This window comes from Xiphophorus couchianus, chromosome 14, assembly GCF_001444195.1.
Source record: "Xiphophorus couchianus chromosome 14, X_couchianus-1.0, whole genome shotgun sequence".
NCBI classification, from domain to species: Eukaryota; Metazoa; Chordata; class Actinopteri; order Cyprinodontiformes; family Poeciliidae; genus Xiphophorus; species Xiphophorus couchianus.
Window position 1 is genome coordinate 4,337,758 of NC_040241.1, and position 16,559 is coordinate 4,354,316.

At 39.7% G+C, this 16,559-nt stretch overlaps 1 protein-coding gene across 2 annotated transcripts; it reads left to right on the top strand.

The window, feature by feature from the left end:
• Positions 1-12,801: 12,801 nt before the first annotated feature.
• On the top strand, positions 12,802-14,188 carry LOC114157532 (histone H2A.Z). 2 transcript variants are annotated; one of them, XM_028038592.1, is made up of 5 exons: positions 12,802-12,952; positions 13,234-13,311; positions 13,451-13,564; positions 13,621-13,768; positions 13,849-14,188. In XM_028038592.1, the coding sequence occupies exons 1-5, from the start codon at positions 12,950-12,952 to the stop codon at positions 13,908-13,910; spliced, it is 405 nt and encodes a 134-aa protein (XP_027894393.1). In that variant the 5' UTR covers positions 12,802-12,949; the 3' UTR covers positions 13,911-14,188. The 2 variants fall into 2 exon arrangements, with proteins under 2 accessions (XP_027894393.1, XP_027894394.1); XM_028038593.1 differs by having other exon boundaries at positions 13,639-13,768.
• Positions 14,189-16,559: the final 2,371 nt, after the last annotated feature.

Sequence of the window (16,559 nt, forward strand, 5' to 3'; positions counted from 1 at the left end):
AAAATTTTATTATTTTGTGAAGAATCAACAAGTGGGACACAATCGTGAGGTGGAATGAAATTTATTGGATATTTTTTAAAAATCTAACAAATAAAAAACTGCAAAGTGGGGCGTGAAATATTATTTGGTCCCTTTACTTTCAGTGCAGCAAACTCACTCCAGAAGTTGACATGCTGAATAAAATCTATACAGTTTAGTTTCTAGAAACTGTTTAGTCAAAGAGTCAGATGGATTATCAACATGTAGATTAAAATCACCAGTCACAATAATCATATTATACTTAGAATGAATACAAGATGAAATCTTTAAAAAAATCAGTAATAAAATCAGCAGCTTGCCCAGGTGGTCTGTAGACAGTAACACAAAGTATTTGCTAGTTGTTAAAAACAAAGCCATGATGCTCAAAAGAAGGGCCCTGCTCAAATGAAATTTCTTTAGCACCCAGTGAATTATTAAATATTGAAACAGGACCACCACCTTTCCTGCCACTTCGAGCATAGAAAGAAAATTTAAAACCTGGCGGAGAGGCCTCAGTGAGCACAACTGGTGCATCTGTGCCCAACCAGGTTTCTGTTACAAACAAGTAATCCAGTTTAGCATCTAAAATTAAATCATTTAAAATAAAAGATTTATTTAAAAGAGAGCAGACATTTAAAAGAGCCATATTGAGAGTGACAGGTGAACTGTTAACATTAGTTGTGGGTGGTAGATAATAATTTCCTAAAGGTCTAAGGTTATTAAAGTTCCCTGAATAGATATGATTATGCATAGTTTGCTCTCTGTATGTAATCCAAACTCATATTAACTGGTTAAGTGGTTACCAGTTAACAGTCAGAAGATGAATAGAAGCCAGGACCATGTAGACATGGATCAGTAGCAAACTGTTAAGATGCAGTGATGGTTACCAGATATGGATGTTGAGGTTGTGAGCTTCACCTTGTAGTGAACATGCTAATTCATCACATTTTTATTTGCCTCTGAATTCTTGGCGTTATTTGATGTCACACTGGAGTTAGACGAGTTGTAAGTCAGAAAGCCATTCAAGTTCTCATTTCTTGTGGCGCTATCTATTGTTGACAATACAGGACATATTCATAGATGGATGGTTTATATTACTATGTGTGTCATTGGTTTACAGATAGAAATTGTCAGAAGTAATAATTAAACAGTTTATACCTTGGGTATAATAGCCATGAAGTTCAGTATATGTTATATCGCAACTACTTAGTGATCATTTTTACCCAGGATCTTAAATGTGACTATTGAAGAATTGAAAGGTTTTTTTTTTTTTTAAATGTTTATGCACATGTAGGATCGTGACTACACATGAAAATTGTGTTTTGCTTAGAATATGTTAAAGAGATATTTCTGTTGCAAACATTTTCCAGAATTTATGAACATGTGATCACTTTTCTGTCAGATTGCATAGACTTTTGGCATAAGTTGAGGTTTTGGAGTTGCCAAATTCGAATTTGGAGTTGCCATATCCTTAGCTCATTACTAGCCTAATTGTGCCACAAACATGTATGACTGAGAGTACACTGGCCATTTCGAATTTCTCAGTTTTAACAGTGAAAACTGAGAAATCAGTTTTCTTAGTTTAAAATAAGAAAAATAAATCCATAATGTTTTTGTCATTGTCCTCAACATAAAATTGCTAATTGTAGTCATTTTTGGACAGAAAATTAATTTACAGAGTAAGTGCTTCTTGCCATCTCTTTGACTTTCCATATAAATGATCTGGTCAGGGTGCTTATTCTATTCTATTCTATTCTATTCTATGATAGAGTCAAACGGTGATCAGAGACTGAAAAGATCTTAACAGGAACCAGAGTGTTTGTAAAGGAGAGACTAAATCATGAGGTGTTTAGTTTTTCTCTAACTGCTTTTTCATTTTGGTCTCTTCTGTGTTTAATAAATAATGATAGTGTGGGATGAGAAAGCATCTGCATATGTGGAGAGTGTTTTTGTACAACTAGACAAAATTTCTAACTAGAAGAAGAGATTAACTTTACACCGAGGGTGTACTTTTTTTCCCAATGAATACATAAACTTCCCCTTCTCGGTGGAAATAGGAAATTAATAAAAGCTTCTTGATTTCAATTACTATTTTGATAGGTCAGAACGGAAACCAACTGCCTCAGTTTGGCTGGTTTGAGTGTGTTTAGAAAGGGTGCAGCCTGAGCGAGGGTTCGAAGAGGGTGGGCGTGGCTGCAAAGAAGGTTTCTTACTAACTGGTTGTGGGCGGGTCTTGTGCTTTTTTCTCTAAGGTAATTCTGCTACGAATTTGTTTTTAATGCTATAAACAGAGCGGGAAGCATATTATGGAGATGTGTCCATTATAAGGTAGCAGTGGGAAATGTGTGTCCAATGTTTTCAAATGCGGCTGAACACACACTTGAAGTAGCGCTGTAGTGCAAATGCAGCGACGGGAAGACTGCATTGTCTCCCATGGTTGCCGTGAGGTTTATACGCTTATTATTATTTCCCCATTCACTCAGGAACAGATGACTACACCGCGCGCATACACACGCACATACGCAGACGCTTTCTGAACCCATTCCTCATAGGACTTGGAGTCACCAAGTCTCTGCAGCAGCTGCAGTACGACAACCATTTCCGTCGCTTTATGACAGTCAGGGCTTTACAAATGACATGTAATGATGATTTTTGTTTCCTAAAATTTATGACGTGTTTAAACAAACGTTTTGTTTGTTTATAAAGTTGTTTTCAAGTAATTTGCTAAAACCTGTTTACATTATGGGATCTCTGGTCTCTTTAAAGAATCCAAATGTTGATAAAGCTCCAGAAAGTCAGTTCCCTTACCGTCCAGCATCAGGATTCTTCACATTAATACACTCAGTTTATGGACTGCAGCCACCATAACATGCACCTGCTGTAAATGCAAACACCCACATGTGGATAAATGTATGAAAAAAATTATTTCAATGACTATGGAGTGGGGAAAAATCTCAAGCCAAGGAAGAATTGTTTTTACCATTACCGGTAATGATACCTCCAAAGAATCAACCTATCCAAAACTATCATTTACATTTTTAAGTTGAGTTTCTTAACTTCTAGTTGGTCCATGACTTTCATTTCTTTCAGCCACTGAACCCTTGAGGAACCATATTTATCATGACGCCACGCACTGTGAGCAGGATGGTGTTGGAGATAAAAACATCTCCAAAGCTAAATGTTAGAGAGCTGCAGTACAGAGTGATGACTTGGAGTCACCAAGTCTCTGCAGCAGTCATTAGACACACCTACATGCTAACTGGTTGTTTGGTTAGTGATAGAAAAAAACCTTTTTGGTTCTAGAGTAGGACTGGGGTTCCATATTGGGTTTATGCCTAACACTAGCACTCACCACTCCCCTCTGCCCTGGTCCTTAATTCAGAAAGTGATGAAATTATTCTACTGAGAAATGGGGCATTGGTTCACAAACCATGATCATTTCTCATCTTTCGTGTTGCATAGATACATTTTAACTAGTGATTTGACCTTTTATTGACTTTCAGTCATTTCCATAGCCTAACCCTGGCCCATCCTAACCATTAGAATAGAATAGAATAGAATAGAATAGAATATACTTTATTATCATTATTACCAGTGTATACCTAAGCCAAAACAAGCACTTCCTCTTATGGCTGGGTTGACTTTGTACTTATATAGCCCCATTGGCCCCAGTAGGAGCTCAAACACACACCCACACACATGCTCGTCCTTCCCATCCTCCCTCCCACCACTGAATCTCATTGCATCTTCTTTTAAATTCTTCTGGGATTAGACATCCAGCTGCAAGAAACCATTACGTGTAGTACTTGGCTGGATGTTGGGTCTGCATGTGGGTGTGTGTACATTAGAATTAGAATTTATTGTTTGTCACTGCACACCTACAATGAGATTAAAGCCAGCTTTAAAACAGTGCAAACAATGTAAAAAAATATCTAAATTATAAACATAAATATGGTGATATTTATAATATTTAAATGGTTAAATTTATATATACACACATGCATGAAGCACTTGTGAGAGTTCAGAGTAATTGCTTGTGGGGAAAAAGCTGTTTTTGAGTCTGTCTGTTTTTGTTTTGATGCATCTGTAACGCCTCCCACAGGGCAGCAAGTCAATCATGTTGAAGCCAAAGTGGGTTCTGTCCTTGGTGATGGCCTTCTCTTTGCTGAGGCAGTGGGAGGTGTAAATATCCACCAGAGAAGGGAGAAGACAGTCAACGATCCTCTGAGCAGCCTTTACAACTCTCTGCAGCCTCATCCTGCCTGCAACAGTCTAGCTGCAGTACTATACTGTGATGCATTATGTCAGCAGGATCTGCATGGATGAGCAGAGAAGGTCAACAGCAGCTTGGAGTTTAGTTTGTGCTTCCTGAAGACTCTCTGGAAGTGCAGCCGCTGCTGAGCCTTCTTGATGACTGTTGTGATGTTGTCAGTCCAGGAGAGGTAGGCAGAGATGAGGACGCCAAGAAACCTGAAGATGTGGACCCTCTCCACACTCTCGCCATTGATGTAGAAAGGAGCTGGGTATGAGCAAGAAGCTTCAGTGCAAAAAAACACACAAAAAAAACCTTCTTAGGTAAGGAGGGAAATCTTGATTGATTGAATTTCCACCAGGAATTTAATCCTGGTGGAAATGGGAAACCTGTTGAGAGAGTGGAGGATGGAAGTGATGTGGTCATGTTTGTATGCTCTCATCAAGATCCTAGCTGCAGAGTGTTGGATGTATTGGAGCCTCTGCAGGCTCTTGGTAGGAATCCCACTGAAAAGTGTATTCAAGCAGTACAGTCTGGAGGAGACAAAGGCATGGAGCAGTTTTTCTGTGTCTGAGAGGGAGAGTATAAGACGGATTATGGAAATGTTTCATAGGCAATAGAAGGAGGTCTTGATATGAGATTCAAAAGTCATTTTACACCAAGACTTGTGACTACTGACGAAAGTGGAATACTGAACCAGAGAAGGAGATGCTGGTTATGGATGATGATTGGGTTTGATGAGAAGTGCCCACTAGAATGGCTTCATCTTTGAAGCTGTTGTGTTGGAGAAAGCTGTGCTCTATCCATAACTTTATCTCCTCCAGACAAGTGGTGAGTTTTGATGAGGAAGTTGGTGGTGTAGCATTGAAGCGCTTTGGGGTCCTCTGGACCATACCTGTCAGGTCTCCCGTTTTTACCTCCCTCTCCCGCCGTCCTCACGTATTAGTATTTTCCCATAAACATCCTGTATTGTGCACCCCCTCACTCTGATAATACCACCGGACAGTGAGATTTCCCATATTCTCAAGTCCAAAACTTGACGGGTATGCTCTGGACTGCTTCTTGATGAGGGAACTGCATACCACCCAGAAGCTGCACCTGCCCATCACACCTTGCAGAGGAGGAAGAGGAGAGAGCAGACACACAACAAGCAGCACACTGGTCTGTGAATATGACAGATAGAGGACACAGCTTCTCTACTTCCACCACTTTATGATAAGACAAACAGAAGTGATGGTCTAACTGTACTTAAGTATTTATAGTTCACTAATATGTGTGAACACTGAAGGGAACTGAATGGAAAGGGGTGAAGAGAAGCAGCAGCAGTTTAAGCTTTATTCTAATGAGGCTGAGTATTTCTCCTCTAAGTTGACCCACATCCTTCTAGGATGATGTCATCAGCTAAAATTATTAGCAGCTATGGGAACTGCTGGTCTTATGGTGGCTGTTAGTATTCAGAAAGAATCACTGTAGAACTTCTTGTCTTCAGAGCATGTTTTAAATCAAAGGACATTTACTTGCTCTTCTTTGCAGAGTGAGGAAATACTCCACACTTCATATGCAATATTTTCCCACTAAACCTACTTTGCTTACTTCCTCTTGTGTAACCAACACAGAGTGACATCACAACTTCTCACGCTCTTTGTCCTTTTCCTCTTCCTGTGAGCCCTCTGGTCTTAACAGTCCCAGACTTTTGTTTTTCTTCTATCAGATACTGCTAGCCCCAGGTCTCTCTCTCTGAAGTGCATACAGCCATCGCTAAATATTTCTGGCACATCATTGACTGCCTCATGTGCAGCTATTACCATATTTCAAAATAAGAGACTTCAAACTAAGGTGTGTCAGGGTTCTTAAAGTGACTTCATCTGTTGAACGTGATGGGAGTCTCTGCAACTTTGCGATATGATTAGGGTAGCAGCCAGTTTTAATTATTTAATGATTATTGATTATTCTGACAATTGATTAATTGGACAGAAGAAATTGGTACATTCTAGAGGTTTTTCATTGAAGGTTTTTTTACACCATTGTTTTAGTGAATACTTGATCATTTGTAAACCTCTGGCCTTTCTGCTTGACCCAATAGTGATCTGTTGAATATGTTTTGGATTAACTGGATTAATTTTTACAACAATTTTAACCGGATGCAGCTATAAATGTTACTTGAGTCAAGGTAGAACATATTTAAAGACAAAGCTTTTTTATCTTAGGTGCAAAATGCAAATATTTATTGTACTGTTTTTGCTTAATTACTGCTCAGAATATTTTGTTCTTTCAGAAATATGAATGGAACTTAACCAGAAACTGCAGATAGTGCTTATTTGTGTGGATGATGAAAGTCTACCAGGGAGAGGTGAGTGAGATTAGCGAGAATGAGCGATGGAGATTCCAGAGATGATCCAGGTGGCACTGAGTACAGATGAGAATAGAAGCCCATTTATGCCACTGTAATGAAATGATAAACCGCTGCAGATATGCACCAGCCCCTTGGACATCCTCCAGGGAAAAGCATGTAAGATGATGGATCTTATTTTTATATAAGACTGTAGTGCAGGTACAGACACATTAGGTAGTTTGAAGAAGAGGTATTGGGAGAGAGAGAGAGAGAGAGTTGGTGGAAGTGAGGCAACTGAGATATCTCTGTCTTTCTAAACTAAGACCTTGTGTCCTGACCGAGGTGTATCAAAGCGTCCCAATAACTTTGAATTTGGAATAGCGTTTCTCAACGGGGGCGGTATCGCCCCCTGGGGGCCGTTCAAAGGACGGCCGGGGACGCTGGCAGAAATTTTTACAAAAGGGGGGTGCTGGGATTCTTTTGCTCGAAGGTAAACTTTACACCTTAAATGCACAATGCCAGCTTAGACTTTGAGCAACTTGCTAAAACTGTATTGTGTAACATTCAAACATGCTTGGCTGCAAATGTATCAATGGCAGCTCTTCTCTTCAGTGTTTGTTAGCTTTTGGCGCAGCTCCGCGCTCCTGCTACTGGTAGCTTCACCGCATCAGTTCAGCGATACACCGTCTGATGACGTTGCTGTTATTCACTTGTCTGGTGTCTGATTTTCAAATATTTTATGTTTTATTGAGGATTTTTGTACTTATGTTTTGGCAGTGCTGTGATCATGTCAAAGCAGCAAATTATATTAAAAAGTGTTTTAATGTTCGTCTGGATGCTGCACGTTTCCATGGAAGGACAACAGAAAATCTCGCTTATAAACTTGTCACGATATCCTCCCTATGTATCTCTCAGAAAAATGAACCCATTTAAATAAAACAAATCCCTCGATGGATGATACCTCAATAGAGAGCGTTCATTTTATAGAGTTAAGTTCTGTATGTGATCTGGTATGAAACGGTAGCACCACAGCACTTTTGAATTTTCATCATCAGAATACCTGAGCTAAAAGGTTTACGTCAGTCTGCTTTTCTCCAACTTCCCGACCGCTCCGTAAAAAAAAAAAAACGATGCGCACGTTGCGCGAAACAGGAGAACCGTGACATAGGACGGAGCAACTAACTATTAATCTATAAATCAATAGACAGGTCTATATAAAGATATAATCCATGTTCCTGTCTCATATTTGTATGGCATTAAAAGGATCTGGAACTTTTGTTTTTCCACTGAAAGCTCTGGTTTACACAGTAAATGCCATATGGGTGAAATTTTATGGATGATAATCTGATGTCCCATTCTCCTGAAGGCAGCACCGAGCTGCACCACCAGAAACTAACAGAAACATTGGAGAGAAGAAGAGTTATGATTGACATAGTTGCAGTTCTATCCATGTTTTTATGTTGCTGAGCTTTTTTGCAAATAGTTCAAAGTTTAAACTGGCATTGTTGTACATCTTTTATCTGGTCATTTTGTGTAATATTTAACAACTAGAAAATGGCACAGAACAACAATATTTTTTCCACTCCGATTGGCTGCTGTTAGGCCTACCAATTTTAAGTTGAATGTCCATTGCATTTTTCTTAGACGCCTGTAAAAATAATTTCTATTGGCATTGCTTTTCTGTTCTCTGGGAAATTATTTTTGATGATAACTCCAGAAACAACCATAAAAATAAAAACATCAACAACAGTGATAGTAATATTAATAGTAAAATAATATTCAGTGCAAAGTAGCCTACAAATTCTTAGATGGGGGGCAATGAGGAACCTGTATAATGGACAGGGGGCGCTGGCCCAAAAAGGGTTGAGAAACACTGATTTGTGGAACCTCTCTGAGTTTTGCATTTGAGTCCAGACCAGACCAGAGTATCTGCTGCTTTTGCAACAGGTGCCCTAAGCTAAGCTTCCAACCTTCCCCCAAAGTTCTGGTAAAGACTCTGTAGTATAAGTCCTGTTTGCACAGCAGGAGGAAGGAAAGCTACAGATGGATGAGAGGGAAGCTTGTAAGTTTTTGAAAATCAAGCATTTAAAGCAGAGTGTCAGGATGCAGAAACTCTATGGGGTGATAGACAAAGACTCTAGGCCTGACAGAAGGAAGAGAGTGAGCAGGCAGCGGAGGTCAGAGGAGAGAGTGAGTGACTGGCTGCTGAAAGGGGAGTGAGCCTGAGAATGAATGGTGTTTGACTGAGGGGAGATGAGCCCACCACCAGCTGTGTGTGTTGTCTCACATGTACACACATGTATACACATACAGCCTTATCAAGTTCCCACACACAGTCTAACTCTACCCCGTTACACATTAACACAACATAAAACTGGCATCTCTAACTTTTACAGTAGCTGTTCCCCAATCAGCTACTGCTGATAATAAACTTGAAGCAATAAGAGCAGAAAGGAAATAATTTTATTCATTTTAAGATTATCTAACATTTTGGCACATTACAGCCACAAACCTTGATAGATTTGCTTGGGGTTTTATATGATTGGCCTACACGAAGTGACTAAAACATCAGGAGCCTGTTGCTAATACTGTCATGTTCCGTGTTTTTCTGTGTGTTTATTTTGAGTTTCCTGTATCTCTGTGTCTCCGTGTTGTCCTGTTCTCCCCTCGATTACTCCCAGGTGTTTCTAGTTTCCCTAATTACCTCCTGTGTATTTAGTGTCACCTGTGTGTCTTTGTCGGGTCCTCGTCTCTTTTGGCGTCTAGTCTGTCAGTCCGTCGTCTCATCAGTTGTTTAATGGTTGCTACCGGCGTCGAGCCCTGGCTTCCGCTCGGCCATGCTGCCCGTTTGTATGGGACCATGTTGGACTGTGTTGCACTGGACATTCATCATTAAAATCATTTACTCACTTCAACCTGGGTCTACAGCGTCTGCCTCACCACCTACACCACACCGTTTCATGACAAATACTATCCAGACTCCTGAACAGCAGTGCAAATCCTGCAGGTATGTGAATACACGTGGGGAAACTTCAGGCTCAGGCCCCTCCTGAACCATCAGGAGGATGTCCCTACCAACGGTAGGGAGAAAACATCTGAAGGGCCTCAACCACTGAGGCCCTTTAGACTTGTATCTGATGAAGACCCTCAAGAGGTTGATTCTCAAGCATCTTTGCCCCATAGTGAGGTCTTCATTGGATCAGCTGCAGCTCGTCTACAAGCCGAGCATCGGACTGGATGATGCCATCATCTACAAACTGAACGTTTACTATGACTATCTGTTTGCTCTCTTTCACCCAATAACAGTGGCAGTTTCTGATACGAGCAACATGGGCAACTGCCATCTTGTGTAGGGGGTGTGGAGTTTTAACATCTTCATTGAGGTTTGGGGGTTTGGGTTGTGCTAGGATGGCCTCTGCCCAATAAGGTTGAAAACAGACTCACCAGAGGTAAAAAGAATGGGCTTTATACTTACTTACTTAAGACCTGTTGTTATTTTATCAACGTCCAGGTCAATTATTAGCTTAGGTGAACTATATTGTTTTAGAAGATAACTTTAACTTTGTTTTTACAGTCCACTGTGGAAGCTATGAGAGTAATATTATTAATCAAATGCAACAAACAAATACACAGATTACAACTGTGACGTTCTACAGAAGCACCATAGAGAGCATTCTGACCATCTGCCTCTCTGTGTGGTGTGGAGGCTGCAGCGCCTCCGACTGGAAGAACGTGAGGAGAGTGGTGCGGACAGCAGAGAGGATCATCGGGGCCCCCCTTCCCTCCATTCAGGACATTTCATCCCAGCACTGCGTGTCCCGAGGCCGAAACATCGTCAGTGACCCCTCACACCCCCACCATGCACTGTTCTCCCTGCTGCCCTCTGGAAAGAGGTTCCGCAGCATCCGGTGCAGGTCCACCAGGTTCCGAAACAGCTTTTTCCCACTTGCCATCAGACTGCTGAACTCTTAACTGGACTGCACTCAAAAACTGGTCTCCACTTCATACCTTGCACATGTGCAGAGCTAAATAACTTCCATTTTTCTGTCAATCCTGTACTTTATATTTTATATTCATATTTATATTCATATTTTATACTGTATTTTATTTTATTCTGGAGTAACCTCACAACATTGGAACCTCAAAACATTGTCCTGAGCCGTATGCAACAAAATTTCATTCTGTATACACCCTGTGCATGCAAAATGACAATAAAGTCAGTCTAAGTCTAAGTCTAACTATCAGAGATGGCAACAGCTCACTGGGTTATTTATTATTAAGTATAAACTCTTAATGTTGATCTCAGACTGTATAAAAGGTTTGACAGTCTATAGCAGTGGTCCCCAACCAGCGGTCCGCGGACCAATTGGTACCGGGCCGTGCAAGAAATAACGAACTACTTCCGGGTCTTTTATTTTGAAAATCCTAAGCCGGAATTTACCGGTTACGTCTTGCGCGTCAAGATTGAGCCAATGGACTCTTTGCACCTGCTGCACTGACGTCACAACCGCATGCGCAAATGCGGCTCTATTTTTTCTGCTTTGAGTTACCATGACAACTAGAAAAGACAAGGTCTTATTTCAGAAATAAAATAATACTATGAACATTGCTGTCTTCCTAATATAATGGACTTTTAAGTTTTCATGGATTTCCAAGCGGTCCTGAATTAAGAAGATGGTGGCTTGTAAATATTCGTAGCCACCAGTTAAAGCTATCGCCGCACAGCAAAGTTTACAGCCTTCACTTCACTCTGGATCAGCTTCTTCAGCCCAAGGAAGAAGGTAAAAGAGCCTCCTGTGTTATTTCCATGGAATCATTTCTGTATTCAGCCTGAAAGAGAGTTTATGGGAAAGAGAGAGCAGACCAGAGCCAGACAACCGAGCTACTGATCCGCCTGTACACACTGCTGCAAACACCGTCCTGCTTCACAAGAAGCATGCAAAACTAATAAAGCGAAGTAACACGGAGACCTTAAGGAACACGGCCATATTTTTCTAAAAGCAACAACTCTGAACCTGAACAGTCAGCTGAACTGGAACTCCGACACCAGAGCCGCTCTACTGTTAAGCTATGGGCTTGTTGTTCCTCAGGCTTCAGAAGCAAAAAGCCTGAACCATAAAATCCCCTGTTACTTGGTCTCTGACACTGACGACAATAAACCACGTAATATACTTGAAAATAAGGTAAAAAACATTGTCCATTAGAATGGATGAAAAATGTTTAGATACTTAAATAGCACATTTTTACAAGAAAAATGTCTAGCATAAGCTAAAGCTAATGTTAGCCACAAAGTTTAAAGAAAATAAAACTCACCTCCAGCTTACTTGTCGGGGCTTCGGATCGATGTACATCATTAATTGTTACCTTGGACAAGCCCTGCAAACACCCAGTGTACAGTGCCTTTTTCAATAGATCGGAAAAGATTGAGCCGCTTTTCCCCGAACGCGGAAGCTGAGGTGCAAAGAGCCCATTGAATGAGTAACAAAACAACATAGGAGTACTGCGCTCCCCTCACCCCCCACCTCTGTCCGCAGCAAAATTGCGAAGGGCTGACCGGTCCGCGCGACTAAAAAGGTTGGGGACCGCTGGTCTATAGTTCACCTTGATAAAAACAAATAAACACCAACACTGACCTCATGCGGTCATAAGTATGAAGTACATCCTCATATTAATGTGCAAAAAGAAAAGCTGACTTTGGAATGAATGCTGATCGGTTTTCCAAAGATAGGAAAATAATCCAAAACATTTTGAAATTTTAAGATTATATAAAGACAAATTCTGTCATGTATTGAGAAACCAGATGCATCATTCAGCGTTAACAATAATCATACATTAGGTTATTTATGCTAAAAAAATAACACCAAAAGCTCCCAAACTGAGACAAACTTAATTTATTTTGACACGGACATGTTAAAAACTAACAGTGGCTAAAAGGGGAGAGAAAAACAACACATTTATGAACACGTTTTGTAAAACATATTTTGTATGTTATGTGTAAGTTGAGACAAGTTATTCTTTACGAAGTTTTCCAATATTTTTAAACATTACATTTAAAAAAAAAATCTTCTCTGATATTTTATGTTGAGAAGCGGAAGAGAAGAGCCTTCAAACAAAAGTACTACATTACCCATAGGAAACATTCACAGAACTTTACCACGAAGGTGTTGTTGATTGGCTGAATACATGTGATATGTGATTGGCTAGTGGAAGGAACCCGGATAAAGTGAGTATATAAATGAGGAACGGTTGGCGAGCGGGTCAAGTTGTTTCAGCAGCGGCTAAAGACAATAGCAAGAAAATCTGTATTTTGTACTGCGGTGTAAGGTTTTATCTGAGAAAAATATAAAATGGTATGTATCGCTGATCGTATTTGGTAATATGTCCGCTACAACATAATGTATTTTTGTTTTTAAAAAAGCTGTATTTCATTGATATTTTCTTAATTTTTTTGTCATTAGCATGTAGCCGTTAGCTGCTGGTAGCTTAGCGTGCTAACCGATAGCTTTGAAAAAACAGCGGGTATCTAAACGATAAAAGCGTTTGTTAATTCGCTTTTTTTTATTTGAACTGTGCTTGGCGGTACTTATCCGCTGAGCTGTTGCAAACGGTGGCCGCTCTCTGTGTTCCCCAGGCTGGCGGTAAGGCTGGGAAGGACTCCGGAAAGACCAAGACAAAGGCTATTTCGCGCTCACAGAGAGCAGGACTGCAGGTCTGAACACATTCATTCATTGCCACAGCTTTTCCTCAGTTCACATCGCAAAGGCTGCTCCACCGGCGGCCGTCCCATCAGCTGCGAACCGTATTGTTTCTCAGATTTTTAACGGTTGTTTCATTCGTTCTCCACGCAGTTCCCAGTGGGTCGTATCCATAGACACCTGAAGTCCAGAACCACCAGCCATGGTAGAGTGGGAGCCACAGCAGCCGTGTACAGCGCAGCTATTCTTGAATACCTCACTGCTGAGGTATTGTTAAAAAATGTAAAATTAGTTTAAAGAGTTGATCTATGTGTCCATTAAAGCATCCCGACTCTATCCAGGTTTTGGAGTTAGCAGGAAATGCATCAAAGGACCTTAAAGTGAAGCGAATCACTCCACGCCACTTGCAGCTTGCCATCAGAGGAGATGAGGAGCTTGATTCTCTTATCAAGGCCACAATTGCTGGTGGAGGTAAAGATGCTTTTAGACACCTTGATATTGGACCTCCTTTAAACATGGTTTTGTTTTCTAATGCTGTTTTTCTTGGTCAGGTGTGATCCCACACATCCACAAGTCTCTAATTGGAAAGAAGGGCCAGCAGAAGACTGTATAACCTGAGGTGCTCTGGATGGTGTGATGTCTCAGGATTGAAGTCTGCATCTGAAGTGGTTAAATGTCTTGGATCCAAACATGTTTAGAAATTTTTATGGTTAATCTTGCATTTATTCACCTGGGTTTTTATTGCCTTTTTTTCTGTCTCAAGTGGCTTCAAAGAAGCTTTCTTTCCCTTTTTTTTCCTGGTGCTTCAGTTTGTTATCCATGCTGTGTGGCATTCCCATGTTTAAAGTGGTGTTTTAATAAAGCCCTTGTTGGGCATTTGTTCTGTTTTTCCTTTTGTTTGCCTTGAGGTTTTTTCTTTTTCTCAAAATACTTGCCATTAAAGTTTGCAATAGGAATGTTCCCTTAATCCAGAGTTCCTCCTGGGACAGTCTGAAATCCATAAGCAAACGAGTTTGTGGTTCAATATGGAAGCTGTGCATATGGAATAAAGCAGGCTTATGTAAATCAATAAAACCTCTCGGTTGTACATTTGAAAATAGTGCACAGTTGGTTAAAATTTGTGTATATGTTTGAAACGATTGTTTTTAATTGGTGCTTGCAATTGCAGCAATTAAGGCCCTTTTATTGGCCCATAACTCCCCTGGATTTAACTTAAATGTTTTAATTAATACAAACCAATCTAAAGTTGGAAGCAGTATTTGCAAATGATGCATGGAATACAGTAAACTTGGATATTTTCCAAAAGTCTCGACCAGGGATCCTGGTTCTGCCTGAATAGTATGCAGTTAAGTTCTAACTGTAATTCTGGTATGTTGAAGTAGAGCCTAATCTAAAAGTTACAGGACACCAACCTTCATGGAGCTGAACCCTGGGCTATGCCATGGAACCCAAATTTGTCTTCAAAGGCCAGTTTCCTGCAACTTGTAGAGATGGATGAAGAAACCATAAATTCAAGAGAACCATTAGGTGATTTTACTCATTAAAAAATCTTAAAAGTATATGGTTCAAAAGATATATACTGAATACTTTAGTTTTTATTTGTGAAAAGGTAATACAAAATGAGTACCTAACAAATTACAAAATGAAATTGGGCTGGAAAAATATTTTTAAAAAATCAGTTTTCCACAATAAAACCTTTGAAACTACTACTCAAGAGTAGTCAATACATGCCAGAGCTGAGTACTTCCAGTGACAATGACTGTTACTTGAATATTTGTTCACTTGGTCTCCAAAAAGCACAAAAGATTTGGCAGATAACAGAACCATGAAACTGCACTGAAGTTATTTTTGAAATTATTTTACTCTACAAGAAAATTAAATGTTGCTGGTTCTAATCTATCCTGTATCCCCAGAACCAAACATGGAGAAACAGCATTCAGCTTCTATGCACCTCAAATCTGGAACAGATTTTAAGAAAACTGCAACATAACCAAAATAAATTTCTTTAAATCAAAGCTATAACCCGACCTGCTTAGTTTCCTTTGGTCAGTAGTGAATAGAACATTGATTTTAAAAAAATTATGTGTATTTGCTTGATGATTTTGATGATGGCCTTTGACAAAATGTGACTGCCTGTTTCACAATTATGTTGTAATATAATATTGTTATGCTTTTATCATATACTTTTATGCTTTTATCATATACTGTAAAGCACTTTGAACTGCCTTGTTGCTGAAATGTGCTATACAAATAAAGTTTGAATTAAAGTGCTTTGAGGTTACCTCTGTAAGTAAATTGAATTCAATTAAGTTTTGAAACTCCAAATTTTGAATATCTTTCCAAGAAAAACGGAAAAGTATGGCTCAACCACAAACCTAACAGATATTTCTGACGACCCAAGAAAACAGATTGCTGAAGGACAGTGTTAAACAGAGGCCTGTGGTACTTCTGGACTGTTGTATTTCTGTTGACTGATTCTCCACAGCTCTGGTGGGAGAAATGGTCAACAACTATTTCAAATCTGGCCTGCATGGAATAGTTTTAACATTACTGGAAGAAAAATTAATCTCTTTCTGACATTTTCTACAAGTCATGTATCTTAATATAAACAAGCAATCAAGACAGACTAAAACTGAACTTTTTAGCTTGTATGTGGAAAACTAACACCCTGAAATCACTATGTAAGAGGTGGTAGCAGCATTATAACTTTTATTAGCAGAGGCAACAAAAGCTGATCAGAGTTGTTTGAAAATTGGAGAAATTTAACATATGTGCAATCCTTGAAGAAATCATGCTAAAGGCTGAAAAGATTGAAAACTCTGTGTTCGAATCTAAAGAATAGGGCACTATTTACATTCAATCAAAGTTCAGACCTACGTTCACAAATGCTGCGAGGGAACGCAAAAGAAACAAACAATTCCAATGTCCCATGGAGGGCTCTGTACTGGTGTTTGAGTTATTTTTGCACAAAATGGTAAAAAAAAATTGGCCTGCAGATGTGTATCAAGCAGATTGCTGACCTTTGCCAATAGGTGGCACTGTTGTATCACAAGCATTCTGCGCACGAGGCTTTTTTGTTTCACATGTTGCTCTATAGCTGTTAATATCAGGAACAAAGCATTACAGATAAAACCAGCCTCACTCCAGAGAACCAACAATTCTTTTAATATTTACATTTTAATTACAAGATAAATCTGCAATGTTTTCATTGCAGCCAGATCATTTTCTTTCACAGTTTCAGTGTTTTCACTGTATCATTTTC

Excerpts from the sequence above, each read along its gene's own strand:
- LOC114157532 (XM_028038592.1), top strand. Across the intron at positions 13,312-13,450 it reads CACAGAGAGCAGGACTGCAG|TTCCCAGTGGGTCGTATCCA; the intron begins GTCTGAACACAT and ends TTCTCCACGCAG. Across the intron at positions 13,565-13,620 it reads TTGAATACCTCACTGCTGAG|CATCCCGACTCTATCCAGGT; the intron begins GTATTGTTAAAA and ends TGTCCATTAAAG.